We start from the raw sequence: 18,729 nt of genomic DNA, 5'->3' as shown, positions 1-18,729 counted from the left end.
CGGCGGAGCGGAGAAGAAGTTTTAATTAGCGCTTGTGAATGCAGCTGCAACTTATCAGCAATGCGGCATCTTTTGGCGCACTGCATTTGTGGCATTACGCATACGCCCCCATGGCCCAAAATTGAAATGCAAATAGACCTATCGCAACAAGCTGTTACAGAATGTGCAACTGTGTAGCAACACACACACACACACACAGCACTCAACTCGCAAACATCTGACACTCGCTTTGGTAATCAAGTCGAGAGAAGAGAGGGAGAGAGAGAGAGAGAGAGCGTGGAAGGAGGATGACTGGAGTTTTTGGCCATGGTCGTCGTCGTCGTCGTAGCCAGTTGTTGTCATTGCTAGACATCTCGGCTTTGTTTTGTTCTGTCAACTGGGGAAATGAACAGGAAGCGGCCACGCTTGCAAAACACACACATACACACACAGACATATATAGATAGACAGCGTGTGGTCTTTTTGTGTGTGTGTGTATTTGTGTGCTCAAATGTCCCTCGCTCTGTCAATCTCTGCGTTTCATTCTCCTCTGCTGTCTGTTGCGCTGTTCGTTTTCTGTGTATTTTGACCAGCTTTTTTTGTTTGCTTTGTGCTGCATATTTCTGTTTATTTGCTTTCGTTATTTGCTGGACGCACTAAATTGAAATTTTCTTGCAAATGTGCGATCTCCAGCTGTTCCCTTCCTCTCCCTCTCCTTCTCTACTTGCCCCTTGCATCTATTGTGGCTGCTGCCTTTGATAATACTACGTTACGTGCGTGGGCTGCAGCCATTTCACAAGTATTCCCTTCTCGCAGCCAGTACAGTAGTAAAACATTTTGCTGCATTCATTCATACTTGCATTTAATTAGAAAGTCGCACTTTCTGCGAACAGGTTTTGTTCATAAGAAATATAATAATAATAATAATAAGGGCAACAATGCAGCAGCTTATTATGAGCACAGCTCAGCTGACCCACATAAAGTGGCCAACACAAAGTGAGCGGCGGAAGTGCAAAAGTGTTGCGAATAAATAAATACTTTCTGAGATAGAGAGAAATATTTACAAAGCGTACAAAATGTTGAGCTGCATTACTTTACTTTATTTAAAAGCAAGTAAAAATGCTACAGTTGAGTGTGCTCGACTTTGAGATACCCGCTGCTCATGTTGAATATGAGCAAAACAGTGAGGTATTATTCTTAAAATATACCAACTAATATACTGCTAAAGTATTTAAATATATACCGATGGTCAAATCAGTTTGAAATTGAATTATAGAACATCAAATTATAAAAAGAGTTTGGGAAATTCAATATTTTATTATATTTACATACATTTCTAGAAAATGTTGTTGTCAGGCTAAACTTTAATGCAAAACTAAGTTTAAACTAAGTGGACATTTTAAAAAATACAAAGTGTTGTTTAATTATTAATCAAATTAAATTGAAAAATTAAAAAGGTTTGTTGTGATTCTGAATCCCCAATAAAAAAATAATACTGAAGCCTCTTTTTGGGGATTTATTCTTGTAAGCTCATAATTATTACTTGTTATCCCAAAATTTAAATGACGCTTAGCTGTAATTGTCTTTATTAAGCACACATTTTTAGATGCCACGTATTAATTAGTAAAAATAAGTTGTAAATGAAAACTATGAAAACTACTATCAAGCTGTTATTCATAGGGTAGAAAGGTATTATAACTTTTTGCCTGGAAATCTGGTATTTTTGGCGCTTTACGGTATATTTTAAATGTAGTACAAAATCGATAAGCCAAAGTTGATATATTATAATATTTTTGTGGTATATTTTTGGTATATATGATGATATATTTTGGCTTTTGTTGTGGTATATTTTTGGTATATTTATTGAATGCGGTTTTATCGAAAATAGATAGCGAGTATCTCACAGCCGAGCACATTCAATTGTATATTTTAGTATTTTTTCGGTATATTTTTGGTATATATGCTGTACTATATGTGATTCTATTCAAAATAGGTTCGATAAAAGTTGTCTTGTTTGCTTTTGCTTTCACACTTTCACAAAGCACACTTTTAAAGTGATCACTGTATGAAAAAGTGTTTTAGTTAATTAAAATAATTTAGCTGCACAACAACGACAACAAGAAATACGCAAATGTCATTCAGCAGTTGCAATGCTAGTTGCAAATGTTTATGCATAATTGATGAATGAATGCATTTGATTTGAATACCAAGTATTTTCATTTATTGCATTCTGTTTGCTGTTTCAGTGTGGTCAATTTTTCAATTAACTTAAAGATGAGCTCTCAATTGTTTGTCCTGGCTTTGCCTGACTACAACAACAACAACTTTTGTTTAGTTTTGTCAAGTTTATTTACTCGAGTATTTGCCCGGTTTCGCCTAACATGGCCTTGCTTTCCCTTCTCTGCTTCACTTCACTTTACTTCTTCGCTTGGCTCTGCTGCGTTTGGCTAATGCAATTGTCGTGTTTTGGCTTTGAGTTTTTCTTCCCAGAGCTTTACTTTTCTTTCTTTTTTTTTCTTTTTTTTTTTTTTTTTAAATGGCTTTGGCGCTCTCTTATATTTGTGCAGTGCATGTCCTTGGACGCAGGTGTCCTCTTACTTTCCAAGAAAATTTCGACCAACTAAGTATACTGTATATACATTTCTATATATTTGAGTCTACAAGATTATTTACATTTGCCATGCTCCTTAGTCTTTATTTGCATTGTATTCGCGACAAAACGGATTGTTTTTTTTTTTTTTTTGGGGGGGGGGGGAAGACAACAGACAACTGTTGCTGTTGTTGTTGTTGCTGCTGTGTCTTTTGCCAGCAGCTTAACAGACATCGACAGAATGAACTAAGCCAAGTCACGCAGCATGGAGACGAGGCGAAGCTGCTACAGTAGCGTTCCCAACGGTGGTGGCATAACTTTACATCTTAATTGATATCCAGCTGCTTGGCAAAGTTGCTAGCTGTTGCCTGGACAGGAATCCCACATCAATAAATGTAATGTCTGGGTGTGTGTGTGTGTGCGTGTGTGTTTCCACGGAAAAATAAGCTTAGCAAATATCCGCATAACCGCAATATGTTGTGGCTGTTTGGCCACGTTAACGACTCGCTTTTCCAGCGAAAAACCACACTTGTAGATAAACTCAGACAATTATTGTGCACACAACATAACAGATAATACACACACCCAAACCCACACACACACACACACACACACACATACATAGACACAGCTTGCTGCTGCCTGACTTTGTAAGAGTCGAAGCCATTTCCATTTACGAGCTTGTTGTTTCTGCATTCTGTTTGCTTTGAGGTTTCGCTGGTGGCCTTCAAGTCAGGCCCAAAGCCACGACCAACCCAAAAACCATCATGCGTACAATTCAATGCATGTGCCACGCACACACACACATGCCACAACAATGTCGTCGGCTGCAGATGTACTACTACTCATGTTTGACTAACTCTATTTATAGCACAAAGCTGAGCTCAGAGGTAGAAATTCGGCATTTGAATATTGCGTAGTCTAGTTTGCATTTTGATCGGCAGCTCAATTGGAAATTGCTTTCGCAAATGTCATTAAATGCAGTCCTTAATTGCATTTGCAGTTAATCAATGCAGAGATTTTTCGATTGAATTAGATATTCGATATGGTTTTGTACAGCTGATTTATTTTTGGGTAAGTTCCTGACTTCAATTTACTCCCTGCTTATTGATTTGTAATATTGAGAGTCTTCAAAATTACTACAGTAATTTGTATAATCAAAAATATGTTAATACTATGTATGGTATATATGCCAGAAGAATTAATATAAAAATATTAAATAAAAAAATTAAGTTATTCACTTAATGCTACTTAAAAAACAATAATTTGATTTACTTAATGACGTAAATTTAATGATAAAATGATATTCAATTCAAAATTTGTATATTCTCAACTAAAAATATTATTAAAACTGATAGTAAAATCTTGCTGTAATCAAATAAGAAATATATTGGTTCAATTATTTGAATTATACAAGAAGAATAACAGAATTTAAATTTTATGTGCTCATAAAAAGGGTTCAAAGGATAAAGAATAAATTCATTACCTATGGCTGCTTTTAATAAGCTGCTGTCAATACAAGTTGACTGATTTTTTTTCTCAATAACATTTTACATGCAACTTGCGCTTAATTTGCCTGCAGCAAAATACCAACAAAAAAATTGTATGTTTTTCACACAGTGCTGACCAAATAATATTTGCCTTTTATGTAGTCGACATTTGCGTTGACATTTTCATTGTTTATGCTTTTGATTTGGAGCAGCTATATTAAGATCATTGTGATCCAAATATAAGCGGCAAGTGCTATTTTTGACTTTGCCCAACGCGGCGCACGTGGCGTATGCATGACGTCTATTGGTCGCTGGGTCTAAAAAAAAGGGAATGTTTTTGTTTTTTTTTTTGGGGCATTTGAACTTTCGCTCGCTTTTGCCAGCCATTTGGCTCAACGAGTTGGGAGATAGAGAACTTCTATATATATGTGTGTGAGTGTGTGTGTGTGTTGTGAGTGTGATAAATTCCACGCAATGCGCCATAAAGTATGCAGCAGTATGTACGATATGGCAAGTGCTCAACTGGAGCGTGGCATATAAATCGCAGCATAGTTTTTCGGCCATTCATATATCATAGCTATAACTGCAGCATAGGGAACACCTCTCCCCCTCTCTCCCCTCTTCTAGCCGACCCTTTTCGCTTGTCTTGTTTGTTGTCAATTTACGTATACATTTTAAATGAGTTTTTTTATTCTTTCCAACATTTCACATGCATTTTTCTGTACAAAGTAACTTTTAAATAAAACATAAATTCAACCGCGATAAAAAAAAAATAATAATAGTACACACAATAATAAGACATTCATTAGAGAGGTGAGTGTGTGTGTGTGTGTTTGCTCGAGAGACGCGACTTTTCCCCCATTGAGCAGTGCTTAAAAGTAGATTATGTGTGATGCAGTGAAAATTGGCAACGTTGCAAAATGCAATTGCGACGTTGCAATTTTCGCCAATTTGAATTTGAAGTCCGTTTCTGGATGTTGTTATTTTTTAATTAAAGTGCCGCAGGTCACATAATTTACAGTTATACACCGCCACGGATATTACTCGTGTTTATATTTTTAGCCAGTCGCTAAACTCCATGTGCGGGGGAAGCTGATGGTGGTGGTTGCTGTTGCTGTTGATGTTGTTGTTGGTTGGTTGGTTGTGATGGTGCTAATGATGCGTGGTGGTGCTGATAGCTGTTGGCTGGCGGGTGGCGGATGGTGGACTGGAGATGCTGCATACTGCGTCGACGTCGCCATCATCATCATCGTCATCGTCATCGTCATCGTCATCGTCATCGTCATCATCTTAGTAGCCATAGTGGATACCATGGCCAGAGACAGATGTGTGCACCAATGCGGGGGCAGCAACGGCAGCCCTGTGTTAGCAGAGAAAGGATGATAATGATGTTGTTGGGATGATGAGAGACCATGAGGCGATCCATCTCTATTTATAAAGCCAAACGCATTACTCACTTAAGCACTGGGGCAGCGGCCAGATGCGTGGTGTAGGCGGGTGCGGCATAGGCTGGGGCAGCATAAGCAGCTGGTGCAGCGAGTCCAATGCCATGTCCAATCAGGCTGGGAGCTGTGTGTGTGTGTGTGTGTGTGTGTGGGTACAAATGGCATTAGTAAAATGCATAATCAGGGCAACCAAAAATTGGTAGCAATAACTCTGTCGCTGCTGCTGTCTCTGCTCTGCTGCTGCAACTGGAAACTTGGCATAGATGTCAGTTAACAATGTGCCAAAACACGACCTAAACTGTGTCCAGTTTAACAATGAGGCACCTTTAAATTGGCTCATTGTTTGCAAAATCGGAGGAAAGCTCACAGTTTGTCAGCTGTGAATGGGTTTGAGGCATATTTGAGCACATGCTCTCGAGACTGGCGACTGACAAGACGACATCAATCAAATGACACCGCAAGGTCTGCAATTTTGTATTGTCAAGCGAACATGAAATGTGATACGAGCATGTGTCTGTCTGCCGCACAGTGTGACAAAGGTCATCGCAAATAGTTGAAACCTTTAGCGAAGTTTGACAACATATAAACAACATATAAAAAATATATATAAAATTTCTCACAACAAATGGTGGCATTTGCAAATTGTGTCATTCACTTGTAAATGCAAAAAGTTTGGCAACGGTGCAGTGAGAGAGCTGTAAATTTTGTAGTTCATGTAATAATATTTTCGTTGCTCCGGTAAATGAAACATTTGCAAATAATAAAATATGCCGCTCTGAACTTGTGTAATATACATTTTACTCATATGAAGTTTGCAACATTACATTGGTAACGCTGTCTTCGTAAATAGAAGTTTGGCAACTGTGCACATAAATCATATATAAATGCGAGAAGTTTGGCATCAGTGCATATACATAGCTTTAAATAGTTTAGTGTTTGCTATAATTTTTTCAGTGTCCAGGTAAATTGAAGTCTGGAAAGTGTGCAAATAATAAAATAAACTACTTTAAGCGAACATTTAAATTGAAGCCAAGTGCCCTTAAAAAAAAAACAGAAAGAAAACAAGTAGTCTGCAAAGAAATTCGACAACAGCGCCACAGAAGCAAATAGTCCACTTGACAACAGTACAAATAGTTTCCAACACTACGCAAACTTTTTTTTACAAGTGTTGCCTGTCTTGACAGTCAAGTGGCAAAATGGAGCGAGGCATGAAGGTGACGGTGAAGTGCGGCAACGCGGCATTGATAAGCATTGGACCAACGCTCTGTATGCTGCTGTCCTATGCATTGACTGTTTGGAAGGGAGACACGGCGAAGCTGACTTTGCCAATGCCAAACGCCAGTTGTCCAAATGACTGACGAACTGACTGACCCCACACTTGAGGGCGCATCCACATTCCCTCTTCTCATTTTCGTTCTCATTCTCATTCTCGTTTTCGTGCTCGTCATCATCATCGTCCTGACAGTCATCATCATGACGACCGTTGGCGGGCCATGTGTCAATGCTTTAAACTAGTTGGCAACAATGAATGAATGATTGATTATACGACGCCCGCCGTTGACCGACATCCTGGCCAGGCCAGAGTACCTAAAAACGAACCCAAAACTCAGCTCAACGCAACGTAACTCATACCAGAGAACTTCACTTTGTTGTTGACGGTTGTCTAAGCAGAAATCGATAGCAAGCGACAACAACAAGAGAAACAACGTGGCGGATGTGTTGCACATGAGTAAGGCAACGGCAACGGCAACGTGTAGCACGTGCAACACGCCTTTATTTATTGATAATTTATGAGTAATTTTTTTGAAATGTCCATGCGCTGTGCATGTCATATTAAAATAATTGTCTCTAATGCTTTCGAGTTCATATTTCTATCGATTTTGCAGCACTGAAACTAGTTCTCCTTAGAAAACATATACAAATTTGTAATTAAGAATTTAGATAATTTTATAATATTAGAAAATATCTATAAGAAGCGCTTACCTAAAAGGGCACAAAATTACTTTCAGATAGAAATATTAAATCAAGTATTGGGTGATAACTTTAAAGAAAGATTGACAACAATGAATTGCATTTTAAATAGGTATTTTGAATTTTGAATTATTATGGGAAGCAAATTCCTGAACTATATCAAAAAGCTGTTTCACGTATTCTCAAATATTTGCTGCAATTTCAGTATTTGTTTGTAATAGAATTAAATTGAATTATTGCTGCCAAATGCATATATAAACTTGTGTGTTTGATTGCATTTTAGATTTAACTTGAATACAACAAATCAGGCTTATTACAAATTTAAACATGCTTAAAATTGCAAAACTCCTACGCAATGTTTACATTATGCTTGGCAATAATGTACGAAATTATAAATTCAATTCTAGCTTGAAGTCAGCTGCAAAGACATTTGCTGTTTGGCCAGATAAAATAAATAGAAAATGCAGCTTGCAAACTTGTTTACTTTGTGATCCGTCTGCCAGTTGTTTGTCTCTGCCTGTCGCTAGATGGCGCCACTTATAGCTTTTTACAGAATTTATCTTATTTTTGCAGTTGCACTTCGTTTCGCTCCGCTTTGCTTGTGTTTTTTTTTTCTTTTCTTTTCTTTTCTTTTTTTGTGAGTACTGACTGCATTGACCCTTAAGCAGTGACAGCAAAATGAAGTCAAGTGTTGCCAGCATGCGGAAAATACAATAAATTGCAGCGACAGAATAAGAGAGTTTTAAATAAACAAACGCTGTAAAAATGTTAAGAAAACTTTGGCATTTTGGGAAACATTAGTGTAAAAGAGATGGCAAACTACAAAAGGTGCAAAAGGTGCGATAGATTAGAAGTGGGTGGTGGGCAAAAGGAAAGCGTGGTTTTATTTTCATAGACCTACCATAAGCTGGAGCGGCGGCGGCGGCATACTTCACAACAGGAGCTGGAGCTGGAGCGGCAGCCAAGTAGCCATGGGACAAAGCTGGTGCAGCAGCATAGCCGGCATAGCCAAGGCCAAAGCCATGCGAGGCAGCGCCCGACAACTGCAGAGCTGGGGCAGTGGCAGCATAGTGGCCACCATAGGCCAAGGTGGGTGCGGCAGCTGCCGCATAATGTCCGCCATAGCTAAATGTGGGCGCGGCATAGGCACTGCTGCTGCTCGCCAGCTGGATTTGGGCAGCGGGCGCAGTGTGTCCAATGGCATAGCCAGCGGCTTGTGGTGCAACTATTTTTTGTTGTTAGCATTTGAAACTACTGTGCAATCAATCTGTGTGTGTCAAGTGCTGAGTGTTTGAGTGTGGTGCAGTTTGGTGCTCGTGCTTGTCTTTGCATGTAAAGTATTTCTCTACTATGGTACTACTAAATAGTATTCTCTGTGACTTACCGGCATAACCATGTGCGGGCGCCAGGCCACCATCGTTGCTGATGCTGGAGCGCTGCACATGCGACTGCGAGTGCGCTGTCTGCACCTGGCTGGCGTAGTCCGATTGCGAGGACTGACCGTAGTGTCCCTTCACCGTGTGCTCCTGTGTGTTGCCCACCGATGCGTGATCCACGCTGGGTGCACTAATCGAATAGGCCGCTGGGCCGCCGGGTTTGGCCTGAGCGCAGGCGATGGCCATGGCGGCGATGCAGAACACAAGCTGTAAAAATAATACAAATAATAATTACAGTATAGTAGTACTCTATATGTAGATAGTGCTTGCATAAATCAGCGAGTGCGCAGCCTTCGCTCTTCACAAACTCATTTGTATTTTGTTTGCATTCTCCTATCGAACACACTCACACTCACTCACTCACTCACTCACACACTCACACATAGGCAGTATGTATAGTAGGGCTACATAAGGAAATTGCAGGCGCATAAACTTTTAATTAAGTTCGCAAAGTAGTTGAGAACTCAAATTCTTGCCATCTCACTTGCTCACTCGCTCACTCGCTCACTCGCTTTTGCTACAGTCGACGCAATGCGGCGTATGCGTATTATTTACGGTGAATTTGCTGGCAACACCAGCATAGCAACTTTTCTGTTGAGTTTTGAGCTTAGCTCAGCTCTTAGCATATGCTTCGACTTAATGACACATATCATCTGTAATTTAAAACCAGCTAGTGACGTTTTGCTCAACTAAGTGCTCGATATTCATTATTATATTGCGTATACTTAGTTTTTGTAAAACTTTCGCTTAAGTTTGTTAGTACCGAGTAACTTTTACTCGCTAGTTGCCTGGGGCTTTCATATTGTATATACGCTGCGTATACTTATTATTTAGTATGCTTTCTCGTTAGTTGCTTAGCAACGAGTTACACCACTCGTTGCTTTTCAATCACGCTGATTCTTTTATATCTAATATTATTCTATACTGCGTATGTTTATTAGCGAGTAGCTAATAGTAGCGAGTAGCTAATAGTAGCGAGTAGCTGATAGTAGCGAGTAGCTGATAGTAGCGAGCAGCTGATAGTAGCGAGTAGCTGATAGTAGCGAGTAGCTAATAGTAGCGAGTAGCTGATAGTAGCGAGTAGCTAATAGTAGCGAGTATTACCGATTAGCTAATAGTAGCGAGTATTAGCTACTCGGTAACATCAAAGTAAGTATCAAAGTATCTAATAGTAGCGAATATTACTCGCTCGATACTATCAAATAATAGCGAGTATTAGCTACTCGCTGAAATTAAAGTTAAGATAAGATAAAAGTTGCTCTCATTAATATTTAATTTAGAATATTATTTTTTATATTTTTATTAATATTATAATTAGTAATCATTTACTTTTAATTCGCACATTTATTATTTTTAATGCTTTCTCGCTACTCGTTATCAGTTCTAAAATGATGCTAGAAGTGCTATGTGCTGCTTAGGGTTCATCAACAGGTTTGTGGCTGCTTCAGAGTCTCGTCTTAATTATTGTTTTGTTTATTTGCGGTTCTATGAATTAAGTACTCTTTACTAATTCACTCAACAACAACAACAACTCGCTGCTTCACCTATGTATTTGCCTGCTAACTATTATAATTTATTCTCGGATTTGTTTCGATTAACTCGTTACTTTTTGCTCGCCGCTCTTCGCCACTTAATATTCGCTAATTACAATCATTTCGCTGTAATTCTCTTACAAGCGCTTTCCTGCTAATTTCGGTTTAATTACCACTCATTCATTACTCGACTGTTGTTGCTTTAACTGCTTAGATTCTCTTCTTCTTATTGCTCGCCACTTGCTGGCATGGAACACTCAATTGAAATCACTTTCAGGCAAGGGTATTTCGAGTGAGTTTTAGTTGGGTTTATTCAGGGCTCTCTGCTTTTGTCTTTTTGCTGCCTTTTTGCCGACTTTACTTTCATTTTACATTTTATATCCAATTCCATTGAATTTCAATTTACGCGCAAAAATGCTAAGAATAAAAACCAAAAAAAACCCCATCGAGAATTTTCCAAGGGTTTAGGCACATCGGGGAGTTGCGAATGCCTTTTTTTTCTGTATTTAAAATTTATATCATTTTCGTTTGTTCCGTTTCGTTTTCGTTTTGGCCTCTTTGCTGTTCTTTTCTGTTCTGTTCTGTGTTGCTCTGTGCTTTGTTTCGTTTTGTTTTATTTCCATTTTGCCTTGCACTTGACTTGGCGGGGCTTTTATTTGTCTTTGGGTATTTATCTGATTTTAATTAAGCGTAACTAACTGCCCGACAGGAGGGCGCAAAAACACGCACAACACCGAGCCGTGTTGGCATTGAAAAAATTAAAACAACAATTACATAACTTTCACTTTAACGTTGGAATCACTTTAAGTTGACCCTTTGCAGCATCACGAAGGCAAGTTAACTTGGCCATGACGAGTCAGTGAGTCAGTGAGTCAGTCATTCATTCATTTAGCTATTAACATTCTCCATGTTATTTTTGCATTCGTCTATCGAATGTCACATGTCGCATTTGGAGCTAATTAACATTGAAACATCTATCAGCTCGATGGCCTTTGATTAAATACATATTTCGATCAATTTGAATATGCAAAACGAGTGCAAACATAACAGAGTTTGTTATGATTGAAAACAGAAGCTGGCGCATAGAAATTAGCTGGAATTCAATGCTCAATGGCACGTAAATATTGCTAAAAATATAGCAAAAAAAGTACTTCTAAAAAGAACTCCTTTTTAAAAGCATTAATGCGATTTCTGGGCTTTGCATTAGTCAGTATAATTCCAAGTTTTAATTCATAATTTACTCTTATTTTATCAACTTCTTCTATAAGCTTATGAAGTCAAGAAGAAATTATTATTTATAAAGATTATGATATGTATAGCTTGGTAAGACTATGACTCGTAAAGATTGCTAACTATAGCAAAAAAAAGAAATTTTTAAAGTATTTATTCTTAAGAGCTTTAATGCGCTTTCAAAGCTTTGCATTAGTCTGTATAATTACAAACTTTAAATGGTAAGTTGCTGAGGTCATGCTTAAAAGCTCCTTTACGAGCTTTAATGGACAAGTCTACATAATTGCAAGCTATAATTGATAAGTTTTATTCATCATTATCATTTCATCGGAAGTCTTTTCAAAGCTGTTAAGATTCAATGCAATAACTTGAGCCAACATAAAAAGCTGCCTTACGAGCTTTAGTGCGCTTTCATAGCTTAATACTATTGTATTATTATTTGCATCAATTACATTCTATTACGTGCTTCAACAAACTTAAGCCAAGCAGCTTTAAGCTGCTTATCTGCTGATTAAGTCGCAATTAAAATCAGCCTGCCAACGTAATCGATATCGAAATGCATTTCTGCCCCTGACAGATTATTAACACGCTCAAAGCGTCATGCATAATTTAACAAAAATATTTATGCATTGCCAATTAAATGCAGCTAATTGAATCGCTGTCAGGTGGCAGCATTTTCCATTATAACATCGAGTGTTTTTTCCAGCGAAAAAATGCAGCAAATGAAATCGAGCAATTTAACTGAAATTTGTGGCGGTTGCCCAGGACTCAAGGCACTCGAAAGGCTTTAAAGCGGCCAAGCTGAAGCCTTAAACTTTTTGCAAACTGTTGAATTCAACAAAATGCTGGAACATTAATGTAAAATGCACTGCAATCAAAATGCTTGCGAGGTCCTGTCAACAAGGACGAGGATGACAGCAGCCTGCGGCAAGAAGCGAATCGTTGAGGAATTATTAAGGACCTTCGCCAAGGACTGTCACAATAATTTGACACAAGCAAAACAAAAAAAAAAAAAACGAAAAAACACACAGAACACTTGATCACTTGATTACGCACCTTGAATGCCATTTTGATAGTGGTTATTTTATTTTGGGGCGAATGCGAATGCTTAAAAAAAACGATATGTAGCACCGGGCTGCTGGGCTTCGAATTGAAAACTGTCTCAATCTCGCGTTCTTTGCGACTATTTATACAGCTGAATGGAAATTGTGCGCTGGGAAAAATATGGTCCAGCATCGCCAGCAGCCATGGAAAACGAGTTTTGCTGCGTTGCATTTTGGCAAAGCAGGCAGAGTTGAGTTTAGTTTCAGCTACAAATTCAGTCTCAGCTTCAGCTTCAGCCTACCAGCTTCAGGCTGTCAGCATGTCAGCCTACCAAAACCTACTCTTGTGCCCCTCCTCCTCTTCTTCAACCTCCTCTGTTTATTGTGAATGTGCGCAGGCGCGGCCGACGCACTTCAGACTTCAGCGAAGTCGTCGACAACACCCGCCTTATTGTGGTTGCTTTGCCCATTTGGATTGTATTGGATTGGATTGTATTGGTCGCGTCTCAACTTAATTGAAATGACATCAAAAGCCATTGTCTAATTGGAAATTGTTTTTAGTTGACTAATTTCGTTGATCCAGTGGCGAGTCGAGAGGAAATTCCATGCAACAAGACAACAAAAACAACTGCGGCATGCGGCAGCCGGAAAAACACCAACTTTGGGCCTGGTTCAACAGACCAAGTTCAATTTATTGCTAACAAGCTGCGAGAATGTTTTTTTGTTTTCAACCAGACAAATTGTGTAAGCGATAAATCAACAAACCCAACCAACAACAATAAAAAGGAAAAACAGGGACAGCTTTAAATTGCCAAAGGTGCAATTATTAATTAATAAAAATACAAATAAAAATGAACAGAGCGAATTTGCAAAATGTAGCAAAAGAGAAATGATAACATGACATTTTTGCAAAATAATCGTATTTAATCAAGAAAAAGCATTTATTTTCACAAAAATTTGTATTCAGTAAATTTGCAATTAATTTGCAATTATTTATTTAATTATTAGGCTTTAAAAATAGCAAAAATCAATAATTTAATAAGTATACATTACTTATTTTCGATAGATTTATTTATTTACTTACATGTTTAATTAATATAGAAAACAATATAATAACTAAAAGAAGGGAGTGCTAGCTACTAAGGCAATCTACTTATTTGAAATGACTAAAAAGCATTTAATTCCAAAGATAAAAGTTAAAATCATTAAATGCAATCAATTAAATTATTCATCTAGTAAGCTTGAACTTATTTTTGTACAAAGAAAACTGGTAACGTATTTCAATTCATAGACTTTTAAATAAAATAGAAGCAAAAACATCAAATTTAATATATTCTAAAGAAATAAAAATTGTTTAATTTAAGCCAAAATCGAAACACATTATTCATTCAGTCAGCTTAAAATTAATTTTGAAACAAAGAAACCATGCAAAATTATGGACTTGTAATTTTGAAAACATGAGGAAATAAATAATTTAATAAATGTACATTTATTATTATTTCGAGTATAAAACAAATAAGAACATATCCGATATTCATTTTCAATAAAACCATAATCTACAAATATACCAAATATATACTATAAAAATACTAAAATATACTGAAGGCTACTTTTGGTATGTCGATATTATAACTGCACTTAAAATATACCATACGGTGCAGAATATACTAAGACCAATAAAAATCCAAAAGTCATAAGTTCATTTTTTCATTTCTTATTATAAAATAATACAATGTAGTAAGAATTTAATTGTCAAATTTATTGTTATTTAATTCAAAAAACTTATTATTTAATAAAAAAAAATTCTAAAAAAATTTATTTTCTATTCGTTTCTTTTTATTGAGTTGCTTGCCTTCGCTGCATTAAATAATTATCTAGCAGTAGCATTAAAATTCTGTAAGAAATTGATTCTGCTGTTTCATTTGAAATGACTCAATTAAACACTAAAAGTGAAGTTTACAAATGTGGCAACGCTTTCAAAAAAAAATCGATAAAAAAGCTACATATTACATATTGGCTGTAAAATAAATCATAAAACGCGTAATTAAATATAATTAAAATGCAGGCGACGTTGCTAATTGTTCTGGCCACAACAAAAAAATGATTGAACAAGTTGCAGCTGCTGCTGTAGACGCAACTCTCACTTGGCAGCCCCCCACACACACACTCGCACACACACACACACACACTCGCACACACACACTCTTAGGCAGACAAGACACACGCATATTGCATAACTCGAGTACTCCAGTGCTCCACTGTGTGTAGAGTCCACACACAAGTCACGACTTGGGCAACGCATAAAGTGCGCATAAATTGTGCGACCCACAAAATCGAAAGCCAGCCACAATTTAACCAGCGACAACAACAACAACAAAAACAAAAAATGCTAAAATCACAAATCAAAGCACTTGCAAAAAGGCTGCGAATTCCCCCGCTCCCCATCCCCCCGCCACACCCTTTTGTGTGCCATTGTTGCACAGCAGATTTGAAAGCAAAGTGAAGCGAGGCAAACGCTGCTGCAAAGTCTCTTTTGGCCTGGCCTAGTCGATGCTAGACTTTGGCTCGCTGGCAGCCCAATTTCCGCGCCCAGTTGGCGGCGGCTGCGTGAGAACGAACACACACACACACACTCACTCTCAGCAAATCCCTGGCCAACTGGGCCAACAGAATTTTTGGCAAGCCAAAAAATAAAACATCACAAAAAACTGGTAACCAAAGACAGAGACTCGAGAGTCGAGACTGAGGCTGAGGCTGAGGCTGCATTTGTGCAGCACTTGCAAATGATACGAAAGCGAATGTGAATAACAAAATGCGAATGCGAATGCGAATACGATTGTGAGTGTGAGTGCGAACATGAGTGCCCTTAAGTACCAGTCTTAATGAGCGATTAGGCAATGCAAAGCGAGAAGCCAAATTCAAGCGGAGCACTTTTACAAAAGATGACCGACAAAAGAAGCTTAGATTAAATATTTGCTGAATCTTTTGTAATTGAAATTTGTAATCAAAGTGTGCGAGATTATTTACACAGTACACACAAAGAAAAAAACCTGCTAAAATCATAAATAAAATCGTGGAAAATAAAATTCGCCTCTACAAATCCATACTGAAGCCTGTTTGGACCTATTAGACACTGCTAGCAACTCAAATATTGAGATACTTTAGCGTTACCAATCAATAACTTTGCGACAAATTGTCAAATGATCTTAATATTCGAATCATAAAAAGAAGAAATATATCGATAGACTCCATAACCATGAAAAAGATTTAGCCTTAAGTCTAGTAGAGAACAATTCAACAGTAAGAAGACTGAAAAGATATCACATACTCGATCCCCTGATAGATAAATTCAATCTACTGAAAAGATGTAATATATAATATGTATGTAACATATAATAGCAGGACTCATTGGAAAACAGTTATTTCTGTAAATTTAATATTAATTGTAAAATATACTTATTGTTTAATCAGATAGATTAAAAATAAAAGACGAGAAAAAATATTAAATGTAAAAATTAAACTAAAAATGTATATTATTAAATCAAAATCAAAATTCTACAATAATTCTAAATTGCTTAATCTGGAAATAAACTTATCTTAAAACAAGAAAAAAATTCTACAAAAATTCTAGATTAAAATTCAAGATTATTTAAGGACGAAAATAAAATGTGAATATGAAAACCAGAACCCCGCTGATACTCTTGTTTTTGGAATGAAAACATTTGAAAATTGAACCAAGGAGGTAAAATCTTAAACCAAGATTGAATGATTTAAAGTTAAGATTGCTTAAAATAAAACAAAAAATTTGTGTGTTTTTTTAATATATTTATCTTTTGCTATAGTTATATTATTTGTAACACTATTTTTATTTTATATCATACTTATATACTATACGTTATCCAATTCTCTTCCAGTATTTTTTACACTCAGCAGCTGTTTATGTATAGTACGAACCGACTAGAGTTTTTACCCAGGATCAGCAACAACACGACAGAATGATTTGTGGCATCTCTACTTACTGTGCTAACAGTAACAACATCATAAAGTAGGTTAGATTTTGAAGGAAGGGAATTACAACATTCAAACTTCCATGATTTTCAATTTTCGTTTAAAGAATCAAGAACATAATTCTTACATTTGAAAGGTTTTCGAACTTACAAGATGATTTTTTTTAATCTTAAACTACGATTTTTTCAACCTAACACATTCTTAAAGGAGGATTTTAATAGTAAAATAAGATTTTTCTTATTTTAAAATTGTTTCCCAAACTTTTTTTTTAAATCAAAAAGTTTTTAAATAATGATTTTCAATGAGGTTTTTAATCTATATTTTTTCTCTCATTGTGCAAAATATATTCAACTATAAATATTGTTAGTATTCAATATATACACGTCATCTTCGAAAATTGCCGCTATTTAGTCGATTTTTGTAAAATATATTTGCGAAGGTTCAAAGTTTTCAAAGTTTCTGTCTATCCGAAGCCGATTTATTTTTAACCAGAGAAAGTGTGATAGTTTAGAGAGAAAAATCTATTTCAGCTTGATTTATTGGTTTGAAAGTGTTTGATAGATATAAAGAAACCAATGAAGGTAAAAATAATTGAAAATGCGCAAAACAAAGGTAATTTTAATTATATATAAAAATTAAGAAATAAATTATAAAAAAAACCTTAACTTTCAGTTGATCAAAAGCAATTACAACACATAAAATTAGTCCACACATAAGCTTGACAAATCTTTATGAAGCTGCCATGCAGATCCACGCCCACTTAGCCCAACCGCCCACTCTAATTTCTTGTTCCGTCACAAATTTTTGGCATCGACTTTTTCACAATTTTCAACAGCAGCTTACTCTACCAACATGTTGCACTTCTTCACAACCGTTGAATAACAGTTGATTAGAAGCAAGCTTGGAAATCTTTGTGAAGCTCTCCTGTTTGACCACGCCCACTTTAGAGAACCGCCTTCACTTTTATCTCGGCCCGACGCCTAGTCAAACACGCACACACAATATGACTGACATACACACGAATTTTTGGCAATGACTTTTTCAGTGACTTACTTAAATCAACTAACAGCAGCTTCCTCTGTTAATGCATTGCAATACTTTTCAGCTGTGAACAACTGTTTCACAACAGTTGAGTAAAGGTACTCAAAGCAAAGCTAGAAAATCCTCATTAAGCACTCCTCCTTAATCACGCCCTTCACTAATACTCCGGTCCGACACCTAGTCAAACACACACGCATGCATTTGGAATGCATAAAGTAAAATTTTTGGCAAGCCATTTTCAGCAGTTGATAGAAATCATCACACACACACACACACATACGAACACATTCATGCAAATCTAAGCATAGCAATCTTTATGAAGTTCTCCTGTCCGACCACGCCTACTAATTCCATCCGCCCACTCAAAAATCTCGGTCTGACGCCTAGTCAAAAAAAAAAAACAAACAAATTTTACGTTGAAAGTAAAATTTTTGCCAATAGTTTTTTTCACACATCGATTACCAGCAGCTTATTCTGTGAGTGTTGAATGAAAAAGTTGCCATTCTTTGGCTTGACTTGACTTAACTTAACTATGAAAGAGAGAGAGAGAGAGAGAGAGAGAGAGAGAGAGAGAGAGAGAGAGAGAGAGAGAGAGAGAGAGAGAGAGAGAGAGAGAGAGAGAGAGAGAGAAGCACTTTCACTACCGACAACTTTCACATTTTTCAACTAACAGCCAAAAAAAAGATGCTTGATGAATCCAAGATTATTTTAGCCTGGATTTTTATACCCGTTACGCACTGAGTCTGGAGGAATTGTATGTAAAAGGCAGAGGCAGACAACTCCCACCCACATTCATGTTTCATCACCGTCAAAAGCTGAGACGATATAGCCATGTTTTGTATGTTCAACTAGATCTAAGAGAATATAACACAGAATGAATAAAAAACGGGTTTAAGTCAAGAATAAAATATTGAGTAAAGATTATTCAAAAATTTACCAAGAATGTTTATTCTTAAATCAAAAT

General features: G+C 36.8%; 1 protein-coding gene across 2 annotated transcripts; it reads right to left on the bottom strand.

Moving 5' to 3' along the window:
- Window positions 1-5,319: 5,319 nt before the first annotated feature.
- Window positions 5,320-12,842, bottom strand: LOC117574005 (cuticle protein 16.5). 2 transcript variants are annotated; one of them, XM_052005120.1, is made up of 5 exons: window positions 12,730-12,842; window positions 8,860-9,118; window positions 8,377-8,700; window positions 5,517-5,628; window positions 5,320-5,419 (listed from the first exon to the last, which is right to left on the bottom strand). In XM_052005120.1, exons 1-5 carry the CDS (start codon window positions 12,739-12,741, stop codon window positions 5,350-5,352), a joined length of 777 nt encoding a protein of 258 aa, XP_051861080.1. In that variant the 5' UTR covers window positions 12,742-12,842; the 3' UTR covers window positions 5,320-5,349. The 2 variants fall into 2 exon arrangements, with proteins under 2 accessions (XP_051861080.1, XP_034113482.1); XM_034257591.2 differs by lacking the exon at window positions 8,377-8,700.
- Window positions 12,843-18,729: the final 5,887 nt, after the last annotated feature.

The sequence above is a fragment of the Drosophila albomicans genome, chromosome X (genome assembly GCF_009650485.2).
Source record: "Drosophila albomicans strain 15112-1751.03 chromosome X, ASM965048v2, whole genome shotgun sequence".
NCBI classification, from domain to species: domain Eukaryota; kingdom Metazoa; phylum Arthropoda; class Insecta; order Diptera; family Drosophilidae; genus Drosophila; species Drosophila albomicans.
This window is presented reverse-complemented; position numbering and strand designations above follow the sequence as displayed.